The sequence below is a fragment of the Bidens hawaiensis genome, unplaced genomic scaffold (assembly GCF_021521415.1).
Source record: "Bidens hawaiensis isolate Kalapana, Puna unplaced genomic scaffold, B.hawaiensis_p1.1 tig00001035_1, whole genome shotgun sequence".
NCBI lineage: Eukaryota > Viridiplantae > Streptophyta > Magnoliopsida > Asterales > Asteraceae > Bidens > Bidens hawaiensis.
In genome coordinates, this window is record NW_027491061.1 from 268,799 (window position 1) to 294,705 (window position 25,907).

The 25,907-nt window shown below is 37.8% G+C and overlaps 1 protein-coding gene and 1 pseudogene across 2 annotated transcripts; one reads left to right on the forward strand and one right to left on the reverse strand.

Moving 5' to 3' along the window:
* Positions 1-206: 206 nt before the first annotated feature.
* Positions 207-4,114, reverse strand: LOC143556341 (pentatricopeptide repeat-containing protein At3g57430, chloroplastic-like; annotated as a pseudogene).
* Positions 4,115-13,030: 8,916 nt separating this feature from the next.
* On the forward strand, positions 13,031-24,991 carry LOC143556670 (phosphatidylinositol-3-phosphatase myotubularin-1-like). Of its 2 annotated transcripts, none has more exons than XM_077045938.1 (19): positions 13,031-13,199; positions 13,276-13,347; positions 17,015-17,086; positions 17,607-17,678; positions 19,592-19,661; positions 20,007-20,056; positions 20,189-20,478; positions 20,571-20,644; positions 20,750-20,813; positions 20,896-20,961; positions 21,067-21,166; positions 21,249-21,362; positions 21,428-21,597; positions 21,670-21,754; positions 21,823-22,041; positions 22,747-22,806; positions 22,896-22,964; positions 23,052-23,327; positions 24,129-24,991. In XM_077045938.1, exons 1-19 carry the CDS (start codon positions 13,083-13,085, stop codon positions 24,648-24,650), a joined length of 2,562 nt encoding a protein of 853 aa, XP_076902053.1. In that variant the 5' UTR covers positions 13,031-13,082; the 3' UTR covers positions 24,651-24,991. The 2 variants fall into 2 exon arrangements, with proteins under 2 accessions (XP_076902053.1, XP_076902060.1); XM_077045945.1 differs by having other exon boundaries at positions 13,051-13,199; positions 13,279-13,347.
* Positions 24,992-25,907: the final 916 nt, after the last annotated feature.

The following is a 25,907-nucleotide window of genomic DNA, read 5'->3' on the forward strand; positions in this document are numbered from 1 at the left end:
GACGTTTAATACAAAACCAACTTTAAGTAGGAATTGTTAGAACCGCTTCAACACTTGTAACTATTAGTTTAAGTGTAACACATAAGATCGTTATACCACCACCAACCCCCTTTCTCTCATATTATATATAAACAACGTTATATGCCTATATACAAGTGTATTATACGGTTTATTGAACATACCACTGCCCTAAAAAGTAATAACAACTTTTCTGACAGTATCATCAAAATCAATATATATGTTTGTCAGCTTGCTGAACACAACTAAAACCAGGATTCTTTTGAACTCCCCTAAACATCATTAACTCTCTAATCTTATCAGCTTCATACCATCTTCCCGCTTCGGCATACATATTCGAAAGCAACATGTAGTAACCAGAATGGCCCGGTTTCAGCTTAAATATATGGTCCGCAGCCCACTGACCCAACTCAATATTCCCATGAATTCTACAAGCTCCAAGCAAAGACCCCCAAACATTCGCATCCGCCTCCGATCCTAACCTGTTGATCATCTCTACAGCCTCACCCATTAGCCCAGCCCGACCCAAAAGATCAACCATACACGCGTAATGCATTTGTGTCGGTTCAATCTTACGTTCCTTCATCTCTTCAAAATACTTCCTTCCTAAATCAACTAACCCTCCATTAGACGTGCACAAAAAAACCGGTTCCGGAACCTAACCGGTGGAACCGAACCGGAACCGGTTCCAGTTCCAACCCGGTTGGAACAATACCCGGTTTGGGTATTTTTGTACCCGAAAATCGGGACCGGTTCTACTATATATATTTCAGTACCGGTTCCAACCCGGTTCCTACCCGGTTATTATTTGGAACCGGTTCGGGTCGTACCCGGAAAAACCGGTTCCGACGGGTTTTTTTTCAAGGGTCAAACAAAAAGTCAAACTAGCCGTTGGAACCGGTTCCGACGGGTTGGTAATATAGCCGTTGGAACCGGTTTTTTAGACACCAAATAGCCGTTGGAACCGGTTCCAACGGTAATATAGCCGTTGGAACCGGTTTTTGAGGCAATATATCCGTTGGAACCGGTTCCAACGGTAATATAGCCGTTGGAACCGGTTTTTGGGCCAAACCTATATATAACTTGTTTCCATTACTTGTTTCACCATTACTTGTAATTATTTGTTTTGGTAAAATTATTTGTAACTTGTTCGACTAATTATTTGTTTTGGTAAAATTATTTGTTTCGACGAAGAAGAATTGTACTATATGTTTTATTATAATTTGTTCGATTAATTTTTGTTACTTTTTTAATAACGACGAACATTTTATTTATTTAAAAACTAACTATTACAAACATTATTAACACATAAACGATACTAAACATAACAACTAAAACATAAAAAACAAAGTCCGTCGTTTTAATCCGGGAATACTTATTTTTGGGTTGTAGAGCCGGACGACTCTCCCACTTCCTTTTTTTTATCTTCCAATCTTTTTTTCTCTCGACAATACTTATTCGTATGTTTTCGTAATGTCGAGTTGGACCCTGCTTTAAGAAACTTCGAGCAATATTTGCAACGTGCCAACTCATGTGAGTCGGTCATGAGACACAAATCGTAATGGACCCAAACATCGGGGCATCTTGTTGTTTCGATCACCATAACAACGTCATCATTGGATGCCATTTGTGGTCGGTTTAAGGTTAATTTTGGTTTGTAGTGTGTTTTATGGTTTTGGAATTGGAGTGTGTTTGATAGTTTTGAAACTTGCTATTATTAGTAAGAAAATACCCTATTTATAGTTAAAAAACCGGTTCCAACGGTCAAAAACGGCTATATAGCCGTTGGAACCGGTTCCTAACGGCTCTAATTTTTAAATTTCAAAAAAAACCGGTGGAACCGGTTTTTACGTAAAAACTGGTTCCGGTTCATACCCTACCGGTTCTTAAAAGTTCGCATATCTGGGCACCGGTTCGGGTCGGGAACCGAACCGGTTCCTGACTGGAACCGGTGTCATTCTCTACCCGGGTTGAAAAAAACCGGTTCCGAACCGGTTCGGGTTTTCAAGGTGTACCCGATTTGTGCAGCTCTACCCTCCATGACTACAAACAGATAAAACCGCTATATAAGTAATCGAATCACATCTCACATTATCATGATTATCGCCTTTCATGGCTTCAAACATACTAATTGCAGCATCGATCTCACCACGCATTCCATACCCCATAATAACTGTGTTCCACGAAGCCACATCTCTTTTAGGCATCTCATCAAACACCTTCCGAGCAAGATCAATACGTCCGCATTTCGTGTAAAGATCCAAAACCGAGTTTGAAACAATTAGATGATTATAAAAACGGGTTCTCACACAAACTGTGTGTATCTCCTTACCAATCTTGATCTCTGCCATATTCGCACAAGCCGAAAGTGCACTAGAAAACGAAATAGCATCCGGTTCTAGCCCTTTTGACAACAATTCACGAAACAAAGTTAATGACTCGAAAGAAGTGTTTGTATGGGAATAAGCTGATATGAGCGTGTTATACGAAACCCGATCTTTATACGACACGTTAAAAACTTTTCGTGCGAGATTCAAATGACCACGTGTTGCATACATGTCTACAAGCACATTGGAAACAAATAACTGAGAGTCAAAACCACCTCGAATCGACCTCGAGTGCACCTGTTTCCCATGTGAAATAGCCCCGATTCGTGCACATGCGGGAAGTACATTTGTTAACGTTACAGCATTCGGAACTTGATCATGATTTTGCATCCTTGTTACCGTATGCAAAGCTAACGATTCAAAGCCGTTTTGAGCATAGTTAGCCACCATGGCGTTCCATGTAACAATATTTTTCGGATCAATATTATCAAACACATTGGATGCTTTGACTGGGTATTTGAACTTAGCATACATATCAAGTAAAGAATTGGCTACAAATATATCAGATTCCATACCCCTTCGAATACTAAACCCGTGAAGCTCGATTCCCCATTGAACATATTCAAGTTCAACCAAAACCGGAAGAATGCTAGAAACCGCAACAAGGTTTGGCACAATACCTTCTTCGACCATCGATTTAAAAAAACCTATAGCATCTTGTTTATAATCCACGTAAGCTAAACTCGTGATGACAGCATTCCACGAAACATCATTCTTCTCAGGCATTTCATCGAACACTTGGCGACACGCTCTCAAATCACCACATTTCCCATACGCGTCAATAAAAGCATTGTTTACTATAACATGACAACCAAACCCCATCTTCACAACATACCCGTGCACCTCACTCGTCATCAACCAGTCCTCGGTTGCTGCACACACAGGCAAAACACTCACAACAGTAACCACATTCAGCCTAACCGTATCCATCATCGCCCTAAACACATTACCCGCCTCATCATAACAAACCATCCCCGAACACACTGCAATAAGTGTGTTCCACGACACGACACGACATCTCTTTTAGGCATTTCATCGAACACCTTCAACGCATTATTCAAACTCCCGCAACACTCTCGTAAAACCTCAAAAGCGTGTTCCGAACAAACACATTCGACCCGAACCCGAACTTAACAACCATCCCATGAACCTCTTTGCCTTTCGGAGCCTCGCAATAATCCGAGCACGTTTTCAAGACAAATGGGAAAGTATGATCATCAGGTCTGACGTCACTACGAATCATTAAATTATAAACCTTGAACCCGTCGTGTACTCCGGCAATAGTGTTGGATCGTATGAATGTGTTCCATAAGAAAGGTGAATTGGTGTATGGAAGTGATTGGTGGAAGAGAGTGTGTGAGGCTGATGGGTCTCTGTAAGTGGCGTATTGGAGGATTAGAGCTGAGGCGATTGAGATGGTGTGCGGGAGGTGGCCGTTGACGAGAGCAATGGCGTGTGATTGTTTGGTTTGTTGGAGTGAGTTTGTTGGTGGGAGGATAGTGGAGAAAGAGTGGGTGGTTTGTGATGGGTTTGGGTTGCCGGAAAGTATGGAGGTTCGCCGGAGAATGGTGGTGTTGCAGGGACGGTAGGACATATAGAAGAAGAAGAAGTTTGTTTTCATTTGTTTTGTTTATTTAAACTTTGAAGTCTATATCAAGTAAAAAAAACCGAATCATAACCGAAAACTAAAACGCTAATCGAAATTAGCAATCAGATGCACAAACCGATTTAAAACTCACAACTGGTTTGGGTTGAAACCATATCGGTTTGGTCAATAAAAGTCAAAGCCGGTTTAAGTTCGAATTGATAATGGTTTCTTGATCAGGTTATGATCAGTTTATGTTCGGGTTTTGAGCGGTTTTTGCCCGGGTAACCGGTTTGGTGGGGAAAATTACCAACCGGTTCTGAAACTACGGTTTCAATCGGTTCCAAAACATAATCTGTTTCAAACCGGTTCGGTTTCGGTTCGATTTTCGAGTCAGTTGAACGTTTTATTTGCTCAACTCTATTAGCAATAACCGAACAAAATTGATGGTTATGGTTAAGTGAGTATGATTAATTAACTATTTGTTTATGGTTATGGTTATGGTTTTGGTTACGATTACGATTAATGTGTCTTCGTTGACTATAACAACAACTGAACCTTGTATATTTATGTTTTCTCCAAAGTTTATGCCCTTATTTCCATCTTTTATACGTTCGTTTGTAGCTTTGAAAATCTAAATTTATGTTGCAGCTATCTATAAGTCTATAATATAGCTTGGAAGATCATAATTATTGAGTTTGGAACATCATAGCCGTACCAATTTCAAGAAGATTAAAAAAATAATAGAAAACATAACCCAACCAATTTCAAGAAGATTAAAAATAATAATAATAATAATAATAATAATAATAAAATACATAACCGAACTTAATTGAAATCAACTCATAACCGACAGTTCACTGATCTATAGTTAACCGTCCATTCAGTTATAGTTATGATTAAGGCCTTATAACTAACTGAACCGAACTTGCACGCCCCTACTTTAAACTAAGGAGTGTAAATGATTCGAGCTGAGCCCATGCTTGATTAGGCTGAACCTCGGCTCGTTTCGGTATATGAGAGCTATAGCTTGGCCCGTGACATTTTTTTTGGGCTCGAGCTTAGCTTGTTTATTATTTACTAATTCATATGTATTTTTACTAAAATTTATATATGGTGAGAAAAACCTTAAGTAAGCCGAAACTCGGCTAAAGCTCAGCTATGGAGTGTGAAATTAATACATAGAAGTTAATGATGGTTCAATAGTGATAAAAGAGTACATGTTGTATATATTTGATAAAATGCCTACTTGAAATGTGGATACTTGTGGCCGAAAGATTTAGGACTTCTTTGATGACACTATTTTTGGGTAATATGCATCAAGATTAGGGATGCGTAAAAACGAATTAACAGGCCCATAACCAAATTAACTGATGAAACGAGTCGTATCACAAACCAGTGGGTTAGTTTAATAATTCCCTCAAGATACCTGTCAAAAGTATCAGTTAAGACTATGAAACATTGCATGGGCGCCGGATAATGCATCTACATTATTCCACTGGACATTATGAGGCAATATTGGGGCGTATGTGTTTTTTCAATGAAGTTTTTTTTTTGTTTGAAGTGGTAATGATTAAGGTGGTGTTTAGTTTGCAGAAGTGAGAGGGAGAATGAAATGGACCATTACAAAGGAATGAAGTAAAGTGTGTTTGGTTGGCTAAGCAGTGGTGGAGCTAGCTTGTAGCTGGCTACCCCTCAACTTTCGTCGGTAGTGCAAATTTAGTAATCTTTTGGTCGGTTTTTGTAATTCGCTACCCCTGAAACAATTTAACGTTACCCCTATTTGTATAAACTTCAACCAAATTAAAAACTAAAATTAATTAAAGCCCAACAGAATTAAAGTCCAAATCAAATAAAACATTGTTCGTTGTTCCTTGATGTTGGACGTTTGATTTAGGCCGGACATCAACATTCAACAAAACAAAATTTCATTCAGCAGTTCTTTCCACGCTACATTTCCCCAACCCCTAGCTACCCTCCTCTGGTTACTGGACCTCCACTCTACAGCCGAGTAGCCGATGCCCGATGCTCCCTCAATCCCTCTTCTACGTTTAGTTGTTCAATTTAGGTGTTTTTCTACTTTTATATAAAAATGTAATTGTAATTTGTTTATATAAATTGTGTAAATTAGTTAGAGATTTAGAGTTTATGTGTAAATTAAAGTTGATTTAGGGTTTATAGTTTAAATTTTGTTTCTTATAAAAATAGGGAACTTGGAAGATGAAACGGAAAAATTTTGGTACTAATTTTTTTAAATTAAAAATCTAAAAAAACGATGATATCGGTCCAACATCAAGTAAAAAAAGCAGTTATTATATGAAATATGGTAAAAAAATTCATTTATTGTATGAAATCCGTTAAAAAAAAATTTTGAACGTTACCCCTTAGATTTTAGTCTAGATCCGTCACTGGTTAAGGAAATGAAATCACCCACTACATTGTCCATTTCATTCATTCTAAAACATTCCAAATTCATTCAATCCACCTCCTTGTTTTTTTTTCATTTCATCCCCTCTTTTACCCTACTCATCTCCACCACCCTCCCACCCCCACCCTCACCCACCGCCACCCACCACCATCACCATCACCTTCCACAACCACCATCACCGCAACCTACCCACCATCTCCCTCTACACCACCGCTAACACCCACAACCCCACCATTACCGCCACCTGCCATCGCCAACCACCATCACTGATCGCCTCCCACTGTCGCCACTACCACCGCCACCACCACTCACCACCAACAACACCCACTCCATCTACCACCGCTACCCGTCAATTTTATTTTATTCCTTCTTTTTTTTTGTCAATCTAACAACATTAGTTAATTATTTATTCCATTTATAGTTTTTTACATGATAACCAAAAAAGACATTGAAACTATAATGAGTCATTCCATTCCATTTCATTCCTTTATTCATTCTATTTTCTCGTTCATTAAAAGAACATTAACTATTAGATATGTTTTTTATTAAGAAAAGTGTTGATTATGTGAAGAAAAATATCTTTTAAGAATCATTAACCGTTAGTTAAAATAAAAAACATCTCATCAAATAAGTTTATAATTTAGGAATTTGGTATTGATACAATGGGTGTCTGGGATTTGAGGACCACCTTTTAACATTTAGGTTAAAAGTATTCACTTTCTTCCTAACACAAACTTCCAAAATCCAGATATTGTTGGGAGTGTGAAAAACTAGAGGACACCTAACCGGACCCACTTGTAACGGATATGCTCCACTCATTGTAGAAGTTGTTGATTCGAACATTATTTTAATTTAATATACCTTTTATTTCATATAAATTTTTTTCCTGTAAATCTTAAATCCTCTAGAAGTAACAGTAAGCATACGTCATGAGCATATATATTATAAACTTAATAGCATATACGGATTAATTAGAACATAAAATTTTTAGATGGAGGACTATAAGAACTATAAATAAGATTTTAGATTCTTACGTAACTGTTTATTAGATTATCTTTCTAACTGCTATTATATATGTCAAATGTCACGTAAAAGAATATTACATGATTATCACGATTGCATATTGAATTTGGTTTCGTAACGAATATTATTATAGTTGTAAATGAGTCGAGCCGAATCATGCCAGATTGGGCTCGTACTTGAGGCTCAATGTTAAACGATCCTGCTTGACTCATTTATCTTAACAAGCTAAACTGTTGTGCTCGAGTTTGACTCCCAAAAAATCGAGCCAACTCGTTTATTTATAAATATTTGAACTTTATGTTTCTATACACATATTATTGTATACAAAAGTAACATAGTTACGCACATATGTGTGTATTAATATCTGTTAACTTTTAGGTTGTAACTTATATTAAATTTTGGACCTTATATTAAACAACCTAAACGAGCAATTCAACATGCCAGCTAACATGAGAGCTAACAAACAAACTTACCTTGACTCTGGCTCATTCGTTGCTCCGCTCATATCATTATTTTCACACACTTCGAATATGGTTTCATAAATTTTAACCTATTTAAAAAAAATCACCAAATATCTATTAAATAAATCCAGAGATGTTAATGTAACACTATCAAAATAGGTAAATTATTACTATATACAATTAACAAGTTTGGTGCCGCAAGTGGCATATTGGGCCACTTGGCGGTATGGTATTAGTCGATGACTTTTTTTTTTCAGTTCAGTTACCATAATAAACGTAATGAAAATCGACTAAATGTTAATTTTTTTTGTTTTAGTTATGGGATCATAACAAATCTAAAAGAAACCGACCGAATTCATGCAGACTCGCAGCCTTATTTAAACTCCATAACTGACAACGCTACCGACTGACCCTCCCCGTCCACATCAAGTTTTATATTTTTTCGTTTTTTAGTTCCGGTACCATAAGGCACGTAATCAAAACCGATCGAATTCGTGTTAAGTTACCACCTCAATGCTCGGGACTGACAACGCTTGGGTTTTACCACCGCCCGTGTTTGTGTAAAGCCCCGAACCCGGTAGCCCTACATTAGCGTTGGATTTACTCATAAACACAGTTCTACAAATTAGAGTTTATTAAAACTTTCGCGGAAACGTTAACTTAAATCATTCATTACAAAACATTAAATCCTTTCTTTAAAACCATGATAATAAACATCATATTTAAAACACCATTTCTTTCATCTTCAGATGCCAGCCCCTCAATCCATGCCATGTGCCAACTTCATGCTAGCTCTTTAATCATATTCACCTGCGTGCATACTAAAAGTCAGCTACGTTGAGTAAGTTCTAGTTAATCAGGCGACATACAATACATACACATATCTTACATACATACATATCTTAACCTTATATGAATATTCATAAGAGGAACGTCACATAATATCTATTAAAAGAACCATGACTATTGCCCATGCTATATATATATATTCCATAAAGGATGCTCTGTATAAATTCTCCATAGAAAGACACTCTATATACTTCCATAGAAGGAACATCCTATATATTTCCATAGAAGGAACACTATGTTTTCCATTAAAGGAACATTATGCTTTCCATAGAAGGAACACTCTATACATATTATCCGTAGAAGGAACTCTGTACGTAATTTATTATTTAATATCTATATAAGGAGACAATAACTATTCTTGGCAATACATGCAATATCCGAAAATCGTTCATGTACCGACAAACAATCATCTTTACATTACATACAATATTCAAATCTATATCTATAACCTGTCAGTACGTGCAATATCCGAAGATCGTTCACATATCGACAAGCAATCATCTTTACATTACATACAATATTCATATTTTTATTATTAACCTGGCAGTACGCGCAATATCCGAAGATCGTTCGCGTACCGACAAACAATCATTCATATCTATCACATATCATATATAGCATACACTTACCACTAAAGGTAAGTGTATTAACTAATCACGTCGAGTATGCACACAGCCCCGAAAAACATAACAAGGAAATGGGGCTAGAAACTCACCTGAACTCGGTTACGTTCACTGTTGATGGTTACTCCTTCCGAGAGGTGTGTACGGCTAACTGTATAACAATTACACGTAACGATTAACTATCACTACCCATATCACGTTTCTAGTATAACAATAGCCCACAACGAACGGGGGGTTCGGGGGCAGCGCCCCTGGCAGCGGGGTTCTAGGGGCGGCAGCCCCTAGCGAGGTCCAAGGGGCAGAGCCTCTGGCTGGGGTTAAGCTGCCAGGTGAGCTTGGAAAAATTTTATTTTCACTAGCTGTCTTAACGCATTTTCCATTAGGATTTTTATATTATTATCCAATTCGCTAACTCATTGCTATAACGAATTAAGCCTATTTCGCTATCTAATTCGTTACATAACCTTCCTTAGTTCGTTATCCAGATTCGTCCCTTATTACCATCTGATTCGTCATCTCAAGACTTAATTCGTTATCTCAGCATAGCGAATGAGCCTATAACGAATCACCAGATTCGTTATCTTATTTAACGAATGGGTGATTAACGAATTAAGGGCTGATTCGTTATCAATTCACACGAATGAGCCCCATTCGTTATGCACGCGTAACGAATTGATCCACCATAACGAACTATCAACAGTTCTTATCCAGATCTTTGACTCTAGGGTCAAAGTCAAAATTGATAAGAACAGGAACAGTCAAATTATATCAGATTTGCGATTAATGGTTCATTTCTTAACGAAATACCATGATTTAGGTATCATTGGAATCGTCTAAGCAACGCCTACAAACCCTAACCCTTTGCTCGACCAAATATACATGTTTATGGGGTGTGATTTAGGCATATATATACGGGTTCTATTAGGCTAACAATTAACCCATCAAATGTTAATCGATTTCCATAAGATTTGTTGCTTTGGACTCGTTTATAACATACTATAACAGATCTATGATTTCCCAAACCAATCCGAACATATATGAACGATTTCTAAATATAGACGTACCTTAAACGAGTCGGTTTACTAACACGGTTAAGCCTTGATGTTGTTTTGGTTCTTCACGAAGATCTAGCACCAACGGGTTCGGGTTTTCACCTTCAAATCTTGGCTCGGGTTATAGGATGGTGTTTGTGTATGTTTATCAAGGTGTAGGCTATGTGTAGATTTGGATAAAAATGGAAAGGATTAGGGTTTAAGGGGTATTTATACTCCCTTAAGCCCATGGACCTAAGACCCATCTTTCCTTTTTGGTCCATCTTTAATTCTATTAACCAAGTCCGCTACCCCTTAAGCTTTATTATCATATTATCCCACTAACTCAAATAATTCACCCGACGCAGATATAACATTAAATATTATTCTAGAATTTTCGGGATGTTACAGTTTGCCAACCAAATAAACATCGTCTTAAATATTTTGTTTTCTTATATGTTAATGTTTTTATATGTTCATTTGATGAATTAATTTTTTGAGTTTTAACCCTCAAATTAATATATATTGTAACGAATGCAGCCGGGATTGACTGAATTCGTGTCGACTCATCGTGGTAACGCTCAGGTTTTACCAGCGCTCGGGTTTTAACGTTTGGGCTTTGTCAGCTGCTCCGACGCAACACGCCGAGTAAAAAAACTGTTAATACATATAATTTTATATATAAAATTGATTGTGGTGGTCGGTATGAACTATGAACAATACTCCCACCACCAGTGGCGGATCCAGAATTATTTTTGAGTGGGTTCACAGTTCTGGTCGGTTTGATGATCTGGATCGGTTCGACGTTCGGATCATATTGATGGTTCTGGCCGATTTCACGGCTCGGGTTGGTTAAGGTTTATCACTTAATACATACTATACAAAAAGAAAACAGTTTTATTATGAACAAGTTATATACCTGTCCCAGTACGGGTTTCCAAAATTAACAAACACGCACACCCAAATAAACTTACAAACTAATTGAACACTGAAGAGGTATGTACCCGCCTCAACACCGAGCAAAGCGGGTCAACCCACAAGATATAGACAAGAGTCAAGACATTACGAAGGAACAAAGCCAAAACCTATGCGCATGGCGCATATCACATATGCTCAGGCATCATATGCCCAGGCACCACACATGCTCAGGCATCATATGCCCAGGCACACATATGCTCGCGCATCACATATGCTCACGCATATCACATATGCGCGCGGCGCATCAGCGCGCGGCGCATATCACATGCTCGTGCATATCACATCTGCGCATGAAACATCTGCGCGTGAGAATAAAGAGAAGACCTCGCGCATCCTCAGGATTGGCGCATATCACACATGCACATAATCAACCTTGTCCTTATCCAAATCAGGATTAGGGCAACCTTGATTGTGCACGTCAGACAACCTTCCAGAAGGTATCTTTTTAAGGAATAAGAATATGCTGATGTTGACAGCTGCCAAATGAAAGGTGGACAACTCAGCATAACACATGTGCTACCACGTGATTATAACCAATGAGAAAGCACCATGTGTCCCAGAGGACACGTGGCGCAGAGCAATTGGAGGAGGCCAACAAGGCTGAGCCCAATCAGTGGAAACCCTAGCACTATAAATACAGCATCAACTCCACAAGGAGAGACACTGAATGATCCAACAACTGACAGTTACAGCCAGTAACATACTCATTCATTCACATTCAATCATATTGAATCACATTCACTCACAGACAGTTACAGAGTATTCAGCTACTAAGCAATACTCTCCAGATTTCCTTACGGATAACATTATCTTCTCCTACAGAATACTTATTCTCACACCGGAGGGTTACCCCAAAGAGGACCCCTCTGTCCCTTTCTGAGGGGTAAGTTGACGGTGCTGTTCATTTTGTAGGTGGAAGAACACAGATCCAAGAGAACCATCGGTGAAGAAACATAATCACACCCGAGGAAAGTAGATCGTCTACCAGTGAGTCGATCCACGTCTCTTCAAGGTGTAACTATCTATGTTCAGTGTATGCATGTGGAGAGAGCTGGGTTTGGTAACCGGTTAAAAAAATAAGAAGTATACTGATGGAAGAGGAAATCGAACCCGGGTTTGGACAACAAAAGTGAAGTGTTTTACCATGGTTCCAATTTATCTATGGGTTCACTCATAATTTATATGTGGGTTCACTTTCATATATCACATAGGCGTTTTCTATAAAATACGAAACTCAGTGGGTTCCCGTGAACCCGCACCCACATACCTAGATCCGCCCATGCCCACCACAACTTCTGTACACGTAGTTATTAAAAACCTTTCTTAACACTAACTATCGTACATCCTAACGAATAGTCCACGCGTTTGCCAAAAAAGTCTTATGTGTCGGTACGATAAAAAACCAAGTTACCAAACCGACACCAACCAAATTTCCACCGCGTGGTACTTTTATAATATTAAATTTAACTCGTTTCTCTCTTTTTTAAAAACAATCATATTCTTTCAAATAACAATAATAATAATAATAATAATTTGTCCATGATAATAATAATAATATAATAACAACAAAGTGAGAAGACCAAACTCGTACGAAAATCAGAAGAATCCCTCAATTTCCTCTCTCTTCTCTTCTCCGTCACCACCAGAAGAAGTCGGTTATCGGTTTGACATTATTATTATTAATTGATCGAAGGCGGCGATGAACAGAAATCGACGGACAAATTCGGTGCGTGAGTCGGATACTCGACTCAATGATTCCGATAGGATCATCGAAGGCGCCGGTAGTTGGGACGCTATTGAGTGGACCAAAATTGATGTATACAAACCCTAGCTCTTTATTATTATTATTACTACTAATGTATTATTATTAATTGATGTGAATTTGTTTACAGCAGCCTATTTCAAGGCCTGTTCCTCATGGATTGTCTGATTTCTTATATGAAGCTGAGGAGGTTCTCGCTGAGGTATAATTATTAAATTAATTAGTATTATTCTCACTAATTGTATGTGTGGATTGATTATTTGAAATGTAGTGTGAATGTGAAACCTAATGCATACTTGATAATTTATTATGGCATGTGTTATTTGGTGTCAGGTTTAACTACTTTTTTTAGAAAAGATAGTGATTAATCGATCTCGGTTTCATGTTGAACGGTAACCTGGTTGGCGTCTAGACATATTGTGGTTTGTTTTTGTGTCTAGAGTCTAAGAATGTGTTTGAGCCTGTGATACTGATATAGTGATATGTTATCAATTTTTTATGAAGGCTTTTGTCAGTTTAAGCATATGTATCAACTTAGACTGCAACAAATGTTAGGATTAAACGCACACACGAAACCGAACACACACACGAAAGCAATAAACGAAAACGAGGATTTAACGTGGTTCGGTCTAAACTGACCTACGTCCACGGGTGGCAACTAGGTATATCTTTATTGAGTGACAAAATATTACAAGTACATAATGTTGTTTATATAGAGACTGAACTAGGGTTAGTAAATTATTATGCAAGAAATCTAAACCGGGCCGGGCTTGGGCCCGACCGCCCACACCCGTCTCCTCTTTTGACTTCATATAATAAACCGGGCCAACAAGGCCTACGAACCCAACAATCTCCCACTCGGAGGCCTTGAGTACTCTCGTCTGCACTCCTGATTGTACTTCTGTAATCTGAACATTAAACTTCTTCTAGTTGCCACCGCCTTCTCATCAATTAACCTGAAGGCCCGTTGAAGCTCCCCGGAGCTCCAACACGTCAGTCACGGCTGAAACTGCCCCTGACCCGTTCTCTGTCTCTACCGGCTCCCACTGTAACGAACTACCGAATCCTGAGATAACCTGAGAACAAACACTCTCCATATTCAGCAAGTAATTCATTGGAGAGACTTTTACAGCTGGAATACTGGTTTTCTTAATTCACTGTCGACCTGGAACTGTAACTGAAACACGACCTGTGCTCCCACTGTCACGATGTCCCCCAACTGATTTAACCTTCCTAGCTCGTTCATCCTGAATCTTCACTTTGGCTCTGGGTTTGTTACTTGCAAAACGAACCTTCTTCTGCCCACGAGATTCTGTGAACCGGATTTTGTCTTTCACCAAAACTGGATCCACTCCTTTCGGTGACATATCGACCATATACAACGAACCCATTTTCTTGCCACGAGCAACCACGAGATTCCCTTTGACTACTTTCCACTGCCCATTCCCGAACTTAACATCGTGCCCCTGGTCATCCAACTGCCCAACTGAAATCAAACGTTTCTTCAAACTTGGAATAACCCTCACGTCTTTCAAAGTCCAAGAAGTACCGGCTGAAGTTATCAAATCAACGTCTCCCATACCCGTAACCTCTAAAATATCATCATTCGCTAGTCGAACCTTTCCAAAATCCCCAAATTTAAGATTCTTCATCGTTTCACTACAGTGAGTGGCATGAAACGATGCACCAGAATCCATCACCCAAGCATCAACGCTACTCTCAACACTACAAACCAAAGCCTCATCACTACTGACCCCGTCATCTGTGTCGTCTTCTGTAACGTTCACCTCTTTCTTACCATTCGGACACTGATTCCTGAAGTGTCCTTTCTCTTTACAACCCCAACATTCAATATCCTTACGAGTCTTAGACTGACTCCTCTTCCTGCTCCCACTGCCTCGCTGTTTTCCCCTACCTCTACCTTCTGTGACTAGCATATTGCCTGATGATTCACCTGAACTTCTGCGTCTTGAATCTTCTCCCAGAATCAGATCTCGAATCCCATCGAAAGTAATATTTGTAGACGAACTACAAACTGCAGTCACTGTTTGCGACCAACTGTCGGGCAAAGAGGATAATAACAAGAGGCCTTGAACTTCATCATCAAACTTAATGTCAACTGACACTATGCGGGACAAGATCGAATTAAGATTATTGATATGAGTTGTAACTGACCCACCCTCTTTCATTCTTGTTGTCACTAGCTCTCGGATAAGATAGACTTTATTCGCTGCCGAAGGCTTCTCATACATGTTGGATAGCGCCTCCATCATACCACGTGCTGTGGTTTCTTTCATGATGTTAAACGCCACATCTTCCGACGACAAAGTAATACAAGCCCTAGCTTTCTTGTCTAACTTCTTCCAATCTGCTTCTGACATCTTTTCTGGTTTTTCATCCTCAAGCACTACATCCAAGTCTTTCTGACAAAGTAGTGCCTCAATCTGCATCTTCCACCAACCGAACTTCTGTCCGTCAAACTTCTGTATCGAAAACTTTCCGTCTTCTGCCATGGCAATGACTAAAACGAAAAACTGGATAAAACAGAGACAGACACAGCAACACGAGCCTGAACTTAACGACTGTTCTACTGAACTCTGTTAAAAATCAACCTATTTAAACCGCAGCGGAAATACGAACTGTAAATCAGAAACTGAAATTTTAAACTGAAACGATAAAACCTGACAAACGCGGTTGGCAACTGGTTATCCGTTTCTTTAACGCTTCTTCTGACTTGACAACTGTTTTTCAACAAAAATAGGATCTTGATTCAAACTTTCATGTCTCGTACTATGCTTCACCGGAGCTGATCAGAAATAAATGTGAGCTGCTGTTCCAAATATATATTTTTAGGCTTCCAAAAATATGTTAACTTGGGCCACTGCCCTAGTTACGGCCAAAAAAAAAAAGAACAAACACCAAATTTTGGTGAACAAATGCTCCAAGCCAAGAAATTAAGCTTCTGGTCAAAGTGTGGTCACGCCACTTTCTTCCCAACAAAAAAGACAAAAAAACCTTATATTCAAACTCTTGTTATTTCTTGCAGAGATGCATGATGCTATGGATAATTGCTTTCGAAAAAAAAAACAGAACCCAACAACTACAACGAGCGCGACAGCGGCTGTTGTGGCGGCGAGAGTCGTACGGCGACGGCGGCGGCGGAACTCTAGCGCAGTAGGGTGGCGGCGGCGGAAGGTTGGTTCCCGTGTTCTTCGTGTGATCCGAACCTAAGCTCTAGATACCACTTGTTAGGATTAAACGCACACACGAAACCGAACACACACACGAAAGCAATAAACGAACACGAGGATTTAACGTGGTTCGGTCTAAACTGACCTACGTCCACGGGTGGCAACTAGGTATATCTTTATTGAGTGACAAAATATTACAAGTACATAATGTTGTTTATATAGAGACTGAACTAGGGTTAGTAAATTATTATGCAAGAAATCTAAACCGGGCCGGGCTTGGGCCCGACCGCCCACACCCGTCTCCTCTTTTGACTTCATATAATAAACCGGGCCAACAAGGCCTACGAACCCAACAACAAATTGATAACAGGGGAACATGTCAAGTAATGTCACTTAGGACATGCCATTAATCACGTGTGATAACCTTATTTAGTGAGCAATGTTAAAGAGTTAATGATGTGCAATATACAGGACCTGCTGATATTCAATCACTTATGAACAAAATAAAAGTTGTTTTCCAAGTGTTATTTAAAAACATCGCATTTGAAGTTGAATTTTGTGATACTTTTGATGTCATGATGAAACTTAAATCCTGGTGTTTATCCTTGTTTTGAGATTTTAGTAACACTGACTTTGTTATGAAATTGCCTTTTCTGAGTTTTCCTTCTTTGGTTTTAGGGATATGGCGTTCTTGTTAATACAGATGAAGCAGGTACCTTGTTCGTGACCAATTTCCGTCTTCTTTTTTTGGTAAGTGTTCCATTTACTGACATTTTTCTCCCTTTCCACAAGGCAGTTGCATATGCTATACAAATTTGTTTGCTTAAAATGTGCACCAAGGATTTGGTAATAGATTTGATCAACATGAAACTGTTTATGGTCTATTGGTATGTTTTTATTGGTTTAAAAATCCCATAAAGCTGTCTCAGTATATACAGAACTATCCTTGTATTCGATGGACCAGAAAGTTTACATCTTGCTGATAGTACATACAGATAAAATACTTCTGACGTGCTTGTATGGCATTAGCCAGTATCATAATTTGAAAGCTAGTTGATATTATATTTGAGTTGTTCACTCCTCATTGTGTCATTCAGTCTCTTGCATGCATTTTCTGCTTCTATTGAATATTGATCAGCATGGTTTATGTATTGGTTTCTATAAACATCATATGATATATGTTTGTGTGAACTGCGCGCATTTATCGGTACTTGGAAACACTCCTATATCTTATATCTTCTTCCTTTTTTTTTGTGTTTTCACTTTCCAGAGTGAAGGATCCAGGGATATTATCGCACTAGGAACTATACCATTGGCCACCATTGAAAGATTCAACAAGATTGTAAGTTTAATTTATTGCTATTGTGACATTGAGTTATTGTTTAGGCCTTAGGGTTTCTGCCAATGTTTAGAGGTATCTTATTACTTATTAGCATGAAATGGCTCTGCTACTTCTGTATAAAGAAGTTAGCGGAGTCTGAAAAATGAAATCTTTGAAGGGATATGTAAAGTGTGATAATAGAGAACGAAATCAAGTGAAAGGACAAACAACAAATGAAAGAGTTAGGTCATGTTGAAAAATTTTTGGTCTGTGTGAAGCCATGCTCAAATTTATAGTGAAGAAGGTCAAAACACTACTAATATCTTCAATTTAATACTTAATTATTCTCAAATCGTGAACATAGCTCTACGCCTCTACACCACTTAGACGCCTACTTAGCCTTTTTAAAAGAACACTGGGATAAGGTGACATTTCAAGAGCTCTTTTCAGAACATGGTATGTAATAAGGATTAAGGAACTGTAGTTTGACAATCGTATAGCTGCAAAAGCTTTGACATATTTTGAACCGTCAGTTTCCAACATATATCTACATATCTTGGTTATAAACACAGTTTTGTAATTCAGTTTCCAATCACATGCTAATATTTCTAAGAGAACACATTTCATGTTCAGGTTATCTAATATTCTAAATTTGATGCAATCATAAGCAGGTTTTCTGGTTAAAATTTATAATAAATCTCGTAAATTCTGTTTATGCTGATTGTTGGACAAGAATGTAGTTGAGTTCTAGATTCAATCATAATCTGGAATACAACTAAGAGTAATGGAAAGCTTGCAGATTTCATAGCAGCTATGCAGTCGATATCACGAATATATCGGTCATTGATCCCTGGGTAAAATATCGGTCAAAATAATATTGGCGATATTGACCGATATTTGACTGATATATCATTGATATTCCCGACATTCTCGTTTTAAGTCTTAATTATCATTTTTTAATGTTCAATGTTAGTGTTTTAAGTCTTCATCAGTTCCTACTTGCTACAATTGTTAGTGTTTTGCAAGTTGCAAAAGGTTAATTTGTTAATGGTAGGAGGGATACTGAATTATTAGTGTTAAATTGCTATATATATGAAATTTACATGATATTAAAATTACCTATGTCCCACCAATATCTCACCACGATAACCAATATCTCAAATATCGCTCCTTGACCGATATTTGATATTTTTCCGCATTAACTGCTTAGCATAGCAGTCATAGCTCTTTAGCAACTAAGGAAAACATATGAAACCATGTTGTTGAAGTCTTAACATATGCACACACATGGACATACATATCGGGTAACCCGAAAGCTTGAAAAATGGAATATTAGAATTTAGAGGACTAGGATGAATCGGAAGATCCATAATTGAACACCCAACTTGAGATATTGTTTAATAATGTTGACATATAACATAATACCAAAAATCCCCTGGATAAGACAAAATGGATAGAGCATGTGGACCACAGTTAATCACACTAATATCTTGTATTAGTTGCTAATGGGTCAATAGGTAATTGTGTATTGAAATTTTACCGAAAGGTAGATGTTACATTTTCTAGTACCTTTTCTTTTGACATTACCCTTTCAATATTAAGTGATAAAATATAATTAAATAGTTTTACCTACATTAGATCCCGGTTTGTTCATTCCCAAAAATCAGATAGCATCATGCTTATCTGTTTCAAATCCCTGTTTTAGTTGTATCCTTGCAATTGCTTTAAACTACAAGATATAGAAGTTATGTTTTAATTTGAAAGTGTCGGTTGTTAACTCGCTAATAGACTATTTCCTTCTTCTAGCCAATGATTTTGTATACATTTTTAGAAGTATTAAAATTTTGTTATAATTTTAAAGGGTCTGTAGCCACTAGATCCTTTTTTTTCATCTTATACTGATTTTATTTTTAATCTGTTATGGTGAGATATAGGTAATAAAGCAGCAGTCAGGACCTAGGCAATCTGATAAGACTCCCACACGACGGCTTCTTCAGGTTATCGGTATGCCATCTGTTTCTATTCTTGTAATGTCATATGTCATCGCTTGTTGTCGATGCATGTCTGACTTCACCCGATAACTGTTTTTAAAATCTGTTTTCTAAAAAGTTACTGGCTTTGCATGACTATCTTGATATTTTAATTGTGAAATTGGTATTGATGTTGTATAACTAAAAGTGATAAGTTGAAAGCTCAAGTTTTCAGAGTGGACTTAATAATTAACCAAAATCTAGTATAACATTATGTTGGCTGTTTAGGGTTGATGGTAGTTGTAGGGTATGATTCTTAAATATGTGCTAAGTGCATGTGAGCTAAGAGATCTGCATGTTCATGCCTTCCATTTTGCAGGAAAAGATATGAGGATTATTATATTTGCTTTTCGGCCTCGAACTAAACAGGTAAATTATGTAATGACAGCTTAAAGCCATCTAACCAGAATTGGCAGCTGTTTAACAACTCATTATATTCCAGTTTTTATATTGAAACCAATCACTCTCAACAATAGTTAAATAAATTCGTGATTTTTACAGAGGCGTGCTGTCTTTGAAGCATTACTGAGGTGCGCATGGCCCACAAGGCTCTGGGATCTGTATGCCTTTTCTTCTGGCCCATCAAGATTCAGCAATACCAGCCCTAGAGTGCGTTTAGTTAACGAGTACTTACGTCTTCTTGGTGTGGAATCACGTCATTCATCATTAAGCACCATTGAAAGTGGTTCTTTCACGTCGTCTAATAACTGGTGGAGGATTAGTGACATTAATGCAACTTATGAAATGTGTTCAACTTACCCATTCTCTCTGTTATTACCAAAATCCATTAGGTAAGACATGTTATAGTTCAAACTTCAAGTTACAAAAAAAAATGATGATTACAACTTGTCCTATGATCTGGAATTTGTTTATTGATTTTCAGAGACGAAGATGTGCTGCAAGCTTGTAAATTTCGTGCACGTTGTCGTTTGCCTGTAATATCATGGTGTGATAGACGTAAGTTCTGGATTTTTTTTTCAATTTAAACTGTAATCATCTTTTGACATTTTGTATGGTCTTTAAGTAATTAAGTCAAATGTACTTTTGTTCAATGGTATGCAGGCACTGGAGCTGTTCTTGCACGATCCTCCCAGCCATTGGTTGGTCTGATGATGAATATGCGAAGGTTGGTGTAAATTTACCACATAACTCCTAATGCATGCGTAGTAATATTTTTGAAAAAATGTCTTACAATACTTTTATTGCAGCAATGCTGACGAGAATCTGGTTGGTGCTCTATGTACTGAACTTCCTGGTGGAAAAAGAGGACGCAGGTAAAATAGGTTTTCTCTTTTATTCAATATTTTCTCACTAATTTGTTGTTTAAAGTATATCATCTTATTGTAAAACATTTTATATCATTCTATTCTTTTTTCTAGGAAGTTATATATTGCTGATGCAAGACCTAGAAAGAATGCTTTAGCAAATGGAGCAATGGGAGGTGGTTCAGAGTCATCTTCCAATTATTTCCAGTCTGAGGTCTGTCAAAGGTTTGACCTAAATAGTATGTTTGTCATGTCAGTATATCTATATAAAACAGACTACGTGTTCGTTTATGTAGATTGTATTCTTTGGGATAGATAATATTCATGCCATGAGAGAGAGTCTTGTTCGTCTCAGAGACTATTTGGATACACATGGAACCAGATCATCAGATGGAATGTCATCATTCTTGGTATAATCCCTAAAAGTCAACTCTAAGGTTAAGAATACATGTTATCTGAGACTTTTATATGACAGAGACATGGTGGATGGTCATGGGGCGGAGGTAATCTCACCAGTATGTCTGCATCTGTTTCAACACTCGGTGACAGTGGTTGGTTAATACACATCCAGAATGTGCTGGCGGGCTCTGCTTGGATTGCTGCTCGTGTTGCAATCGAGTCAGCAACTGTGCTTGTTCATTGCAGGTACATATCAGCATCACCCGTGGCTTTTAATCTATTATTCTGCTTGAATAACATGTAATTGTTTTTGTAAAGTGATGGATGGGACAGAACAAGTCAGCTAGTTGCTCTTGCAAGTTTGTTACTTGATCCATATTACCGCACTTTTAAGGGATTTCAGGTATGTTTTATGTCTTGTCAGCTAATAAAAAATAATTCAGTTTTTTAAAAATCTTTATTTTGAGGCAGGCGCTTGTGGAAAAAGATTGGCTTGCGTTTGGACATCCATTTGCAGAACGAGCTGGAATGGCAGGCTTATCTGGGAGCGGTTCAGAATTACCGAGGCAGTCTTCAGGCACAAATTTCGCGTCGTCACCTATGCGACAGCAACCTGGCACATTCCCGTCCCAATCTTCAATGCCTAATCAGACACAAACTTCAAACAATTATTCTCCAATATTTCTTCAGGTGGGCCTTTTTGATATGCATATCTTTTCTATCTGGTTTGATAGAAATGTTAAGCAATCTTATTAGGGCTTGTGAATGAACCGAACGTTCGGTGAATCGTTCATAAACTGTGCGTCGAGAAGTTTGTTAATTTAATAAGCGAACGAACGGGAACACATGTCTCATTCGTTCATCTATGTTTGTGAACATTCATTTACATTTGTTGATGTTCCTCTGTTTATGTTCATAAGTTTGCGTTTCGTTCGTTGACATTCATTAATATGTATTTAAGTACTTTAGACGCATTACAGTTTAGTCTAGTTTTAATAACTTTTTAGGCCCAACACACTGTTCACATTTACTTTTAATTGGTTTTAGCTCTGTTATGTTCGTTCATCTATGTTCAGTTATGTTCGTTCGTGAACCATTCGTTTATACTCTAAATGAACAAACATAAACGAACACAAACACATTCACTTTTTTAATGAACATGGCGCTCACATTTTCTTAACGAAAGAACATGAACACAAACAAGAAAATCTCGTTCCTTTAATTGTTCGTGTTCGATCATTTGTTTAGTTAAAATTAAACTAGCAAACACAGATATGCTCTGTTCGTGTTCGTTCGGTTCATTTGCTAGTCTAAATCTTATAACTTCGATATCATTATACTGATGTAACTGAACCATTAAGGTGTTAACCAGTTCACCTGTGTTTCATTTGACAGTGGATTGACTGTGTCTCTCAACTATTGCGAATGTACCCTTTTGCATTCGAGTTCTCATCGGTATGTATCTTTCATTAATGGACTGTGTTCTTTGACATATTTGTTTTAACTGCTTTTGTTAAATCAGTTTTAATAATTGTCATTTGCAGGCTTATTTGGTTGATTTTTTGGACTGCTCGCTTTCTTGTCGTTTTGGGAACTTCTTGTGCAATAGGCAAGTATAACGAACCCAACTCTTTTGTGTCAGAACATCACAACTAACAGTTATTAACCCTTAAGACTGTTATATGTTAATTTTCAGTGAGAAGGAAAGAGAACAATATGGTGTATCTGATGCATGTGGATGCTTATGGATGTATTTAGATGACATGCGTGCCTCAGGGGGGAGTTCTCACGTGCACTACAACCTCTTTTATGACCCATCTAAACATGATGGTCCTTTATTGCCGCCAGCCGCCGCCTTAGCTCCGACATTGTGGCCCCAGTTTCATCTGAGGTGGTCGTGCCCTGCAGAAGCTCAAGCTGGTGAGGTTGAAGCTCAATGTAGGAGTTTGGTGGATAGAATCGCTGAACTTCAAAAGGTAATTGATATAATCCCTTATTAGTTCCTCTTGTTAATATCCTCTTTGATGTTTGATAGTTACTTCAATTGATAAAATTCAGTGGTGTTCAAAACCGTTGAAACCAGGGTGTAAACTAATCGAACCGAACTAGAGTACTAGACGTTATTTGTGTTTGTTCGTTAAGCATTTATTGGTTAAGCAAACGGTTCACTAACACAAAGCGAATGAAATTCCTTGCTTGTCTTCATTCATTAAGGAAATGAGTTTTGTTGATTTCATAAACACACACATACCAACATATGCTAATTTGATCAATATAAATATACATTCTTAAACTCAAGTATGGGACATAATCACCCAAAATAAATATATATTTAAGTACTAGGGGTTCTAGCGTAAAAGTTAAGATTGTAAACTAATTAAAATAAAGTTTAGATGTAAGAATACAAAACTAAATTTTTAATAATATAAAATATGAAAACCTTTTAGTGACCGAATATAAACAGACGAACATGAACAGGTGTAAACAAATGTATAATAACGAACATAAATGAACACATTGCCGAAAGTTCACGAACACAGCCTCTGTTTATGTTCGTTCATTTTATTAACCGGATGAAAGTTTTTTGTTCAACAAATGAACGTAAGTGAACTTCCCGCTGAACGTTTGGTTTGTTTACAGCCCTAGTTGAAGCTGACGGAACCACCCAGACTAAGGAAAGTTGGCTGGTTTGAGATCCAAACGTGTCGGTTTTGTAGTTTGGCAGTTAATCAGTTTGGTCCATTAATGCTTGTTTTTTTTCTAATTAATATTAACAGGCAAAGAATATTGCTGAAAGTAAAGCCCGAGAAACGATTGCCGCAATGGAAGCTGTAAAAGCTGAAATACGCAACGAGAAACAAATCAGTAGCACAGCCATGAATCTGGCAAGAAAAGCCAACCGGGAAAACGATATTATTAAACGAGCAATACAATCTCTCGGGTGTAGAATACATGTGTCAGGAAATGATGACTGCACAATCAACATTGAAAGCAATTTAAATAACCTACCTGAAAGATTAACCTCATCTCGTTCAACCAGAGGCAGTCCAAACGCGTATGATGAAAAGACGGAAACGCCCCTATCCGTTACCTTAACGCCTGATGAAGATGATGATGTTTCTGAGAACCCAATTCTTAGAGTTTGTGAAAACCTGTGCCCACAACGGACGCGAGATGGCGGATGTAAGTGGCCCGATTCTAGTTGTGCTCAACTCGAGAGTCAGTTTCTTGGTTTGAGAGCCAATTATGATGCTTTTGATCGGTTGTCTATTTATGATAGCTACTTTCAACCCGAATGACAAACTGACTCACGGGGTTCTTGATGGTAGTATATAGTAAGGTACTGACACCCGGGATGTACAGTTTGAGGTTGTTCTCATGCGGTTTTGAATATATAATTTAAAGACGTGTATGGGCGGTTCAGTTCGGTTTTAGGAGTGTATAGGTGAAGGGTAGAGGTGGGTGGTGCAACAGTTTGTTGCAAATGAGGTGATTGATCATGATTTCATTGTATGGTTGGTATATATTTGAGGTGTACAGATTCTTGGTAGATGTGTTGTTTATCAAACTAGAAATGTAAAAATAGGCTCTGGTAAGTTTTGTTGGTCAATAAAGTGATATAAATGTGCTGTTTTGAGCCTTTGTTATTATTGTTATTGCCATTTTTTTATTTGCATTTGTTTGCTACTGTTTTTGGATTCTATAAGCATTCAAACTAAACATATCATCTCTCATCTAAATCAAGTAATCAACTGTTAGCCAAAGTGATAAATAATTAAAGTAAGGTTAAAGCACATCAGCACATGGCAAGATGATCAACTCCAAGATTTTTACAACCTAAAAGTGGTTACATTATGTAGCTGGCTTATCATAAGTGCATAGAATATTATTAACAGCATTTCAAACTACTATTTATTGCCTCCATCAGTGGCTGCTGGTGGTGGCGGCGAATCTTCTTCATCAGCAGACTGATTATTTGCCCTTCGTTCATTCCATCTTGTCAACGCCCACTTCAAAATGAAAAATCCTCCTAGCGCATAAACCTGTATCCAATCACACCAGTTACGACTTTATCAGTTTCCAGTAAGTGTGTAAATAATTTGCATGTGTGAATAATCAAGAAGTTGGAATGGATAACTAGTCCAAACCTGTAACAGAAACCAAACCAATACATACAACGAATATACACTTTTTCGAATTCGGTATTTGATATAGATACCGTTATTTTTCGATATTTGGTACCGATTCTCATCCCTACTAAGAAATGGCCTAACCGCCTAACACATATAGTATTTAGTACTGATTTTACCTATTTGGTACTTGAATTGTACCGATAACTTCAGTACGGTATTCGGCACTCAGTTTTGTTTTGTTTTGTTTTGTTTAGATTTAGTATCTGTAATTTTAGCACCGGTACCTATGGTACTGATCTCATCCCTAGTGCACACTGTGTTCGAACACTATGAATCCAACTATCAACTGATACGAAAAATTCTCTACTTCAGTTGAATTTAACGAATGATTCAAAAAATTAAGGAAAAAATACAGCAAACTGC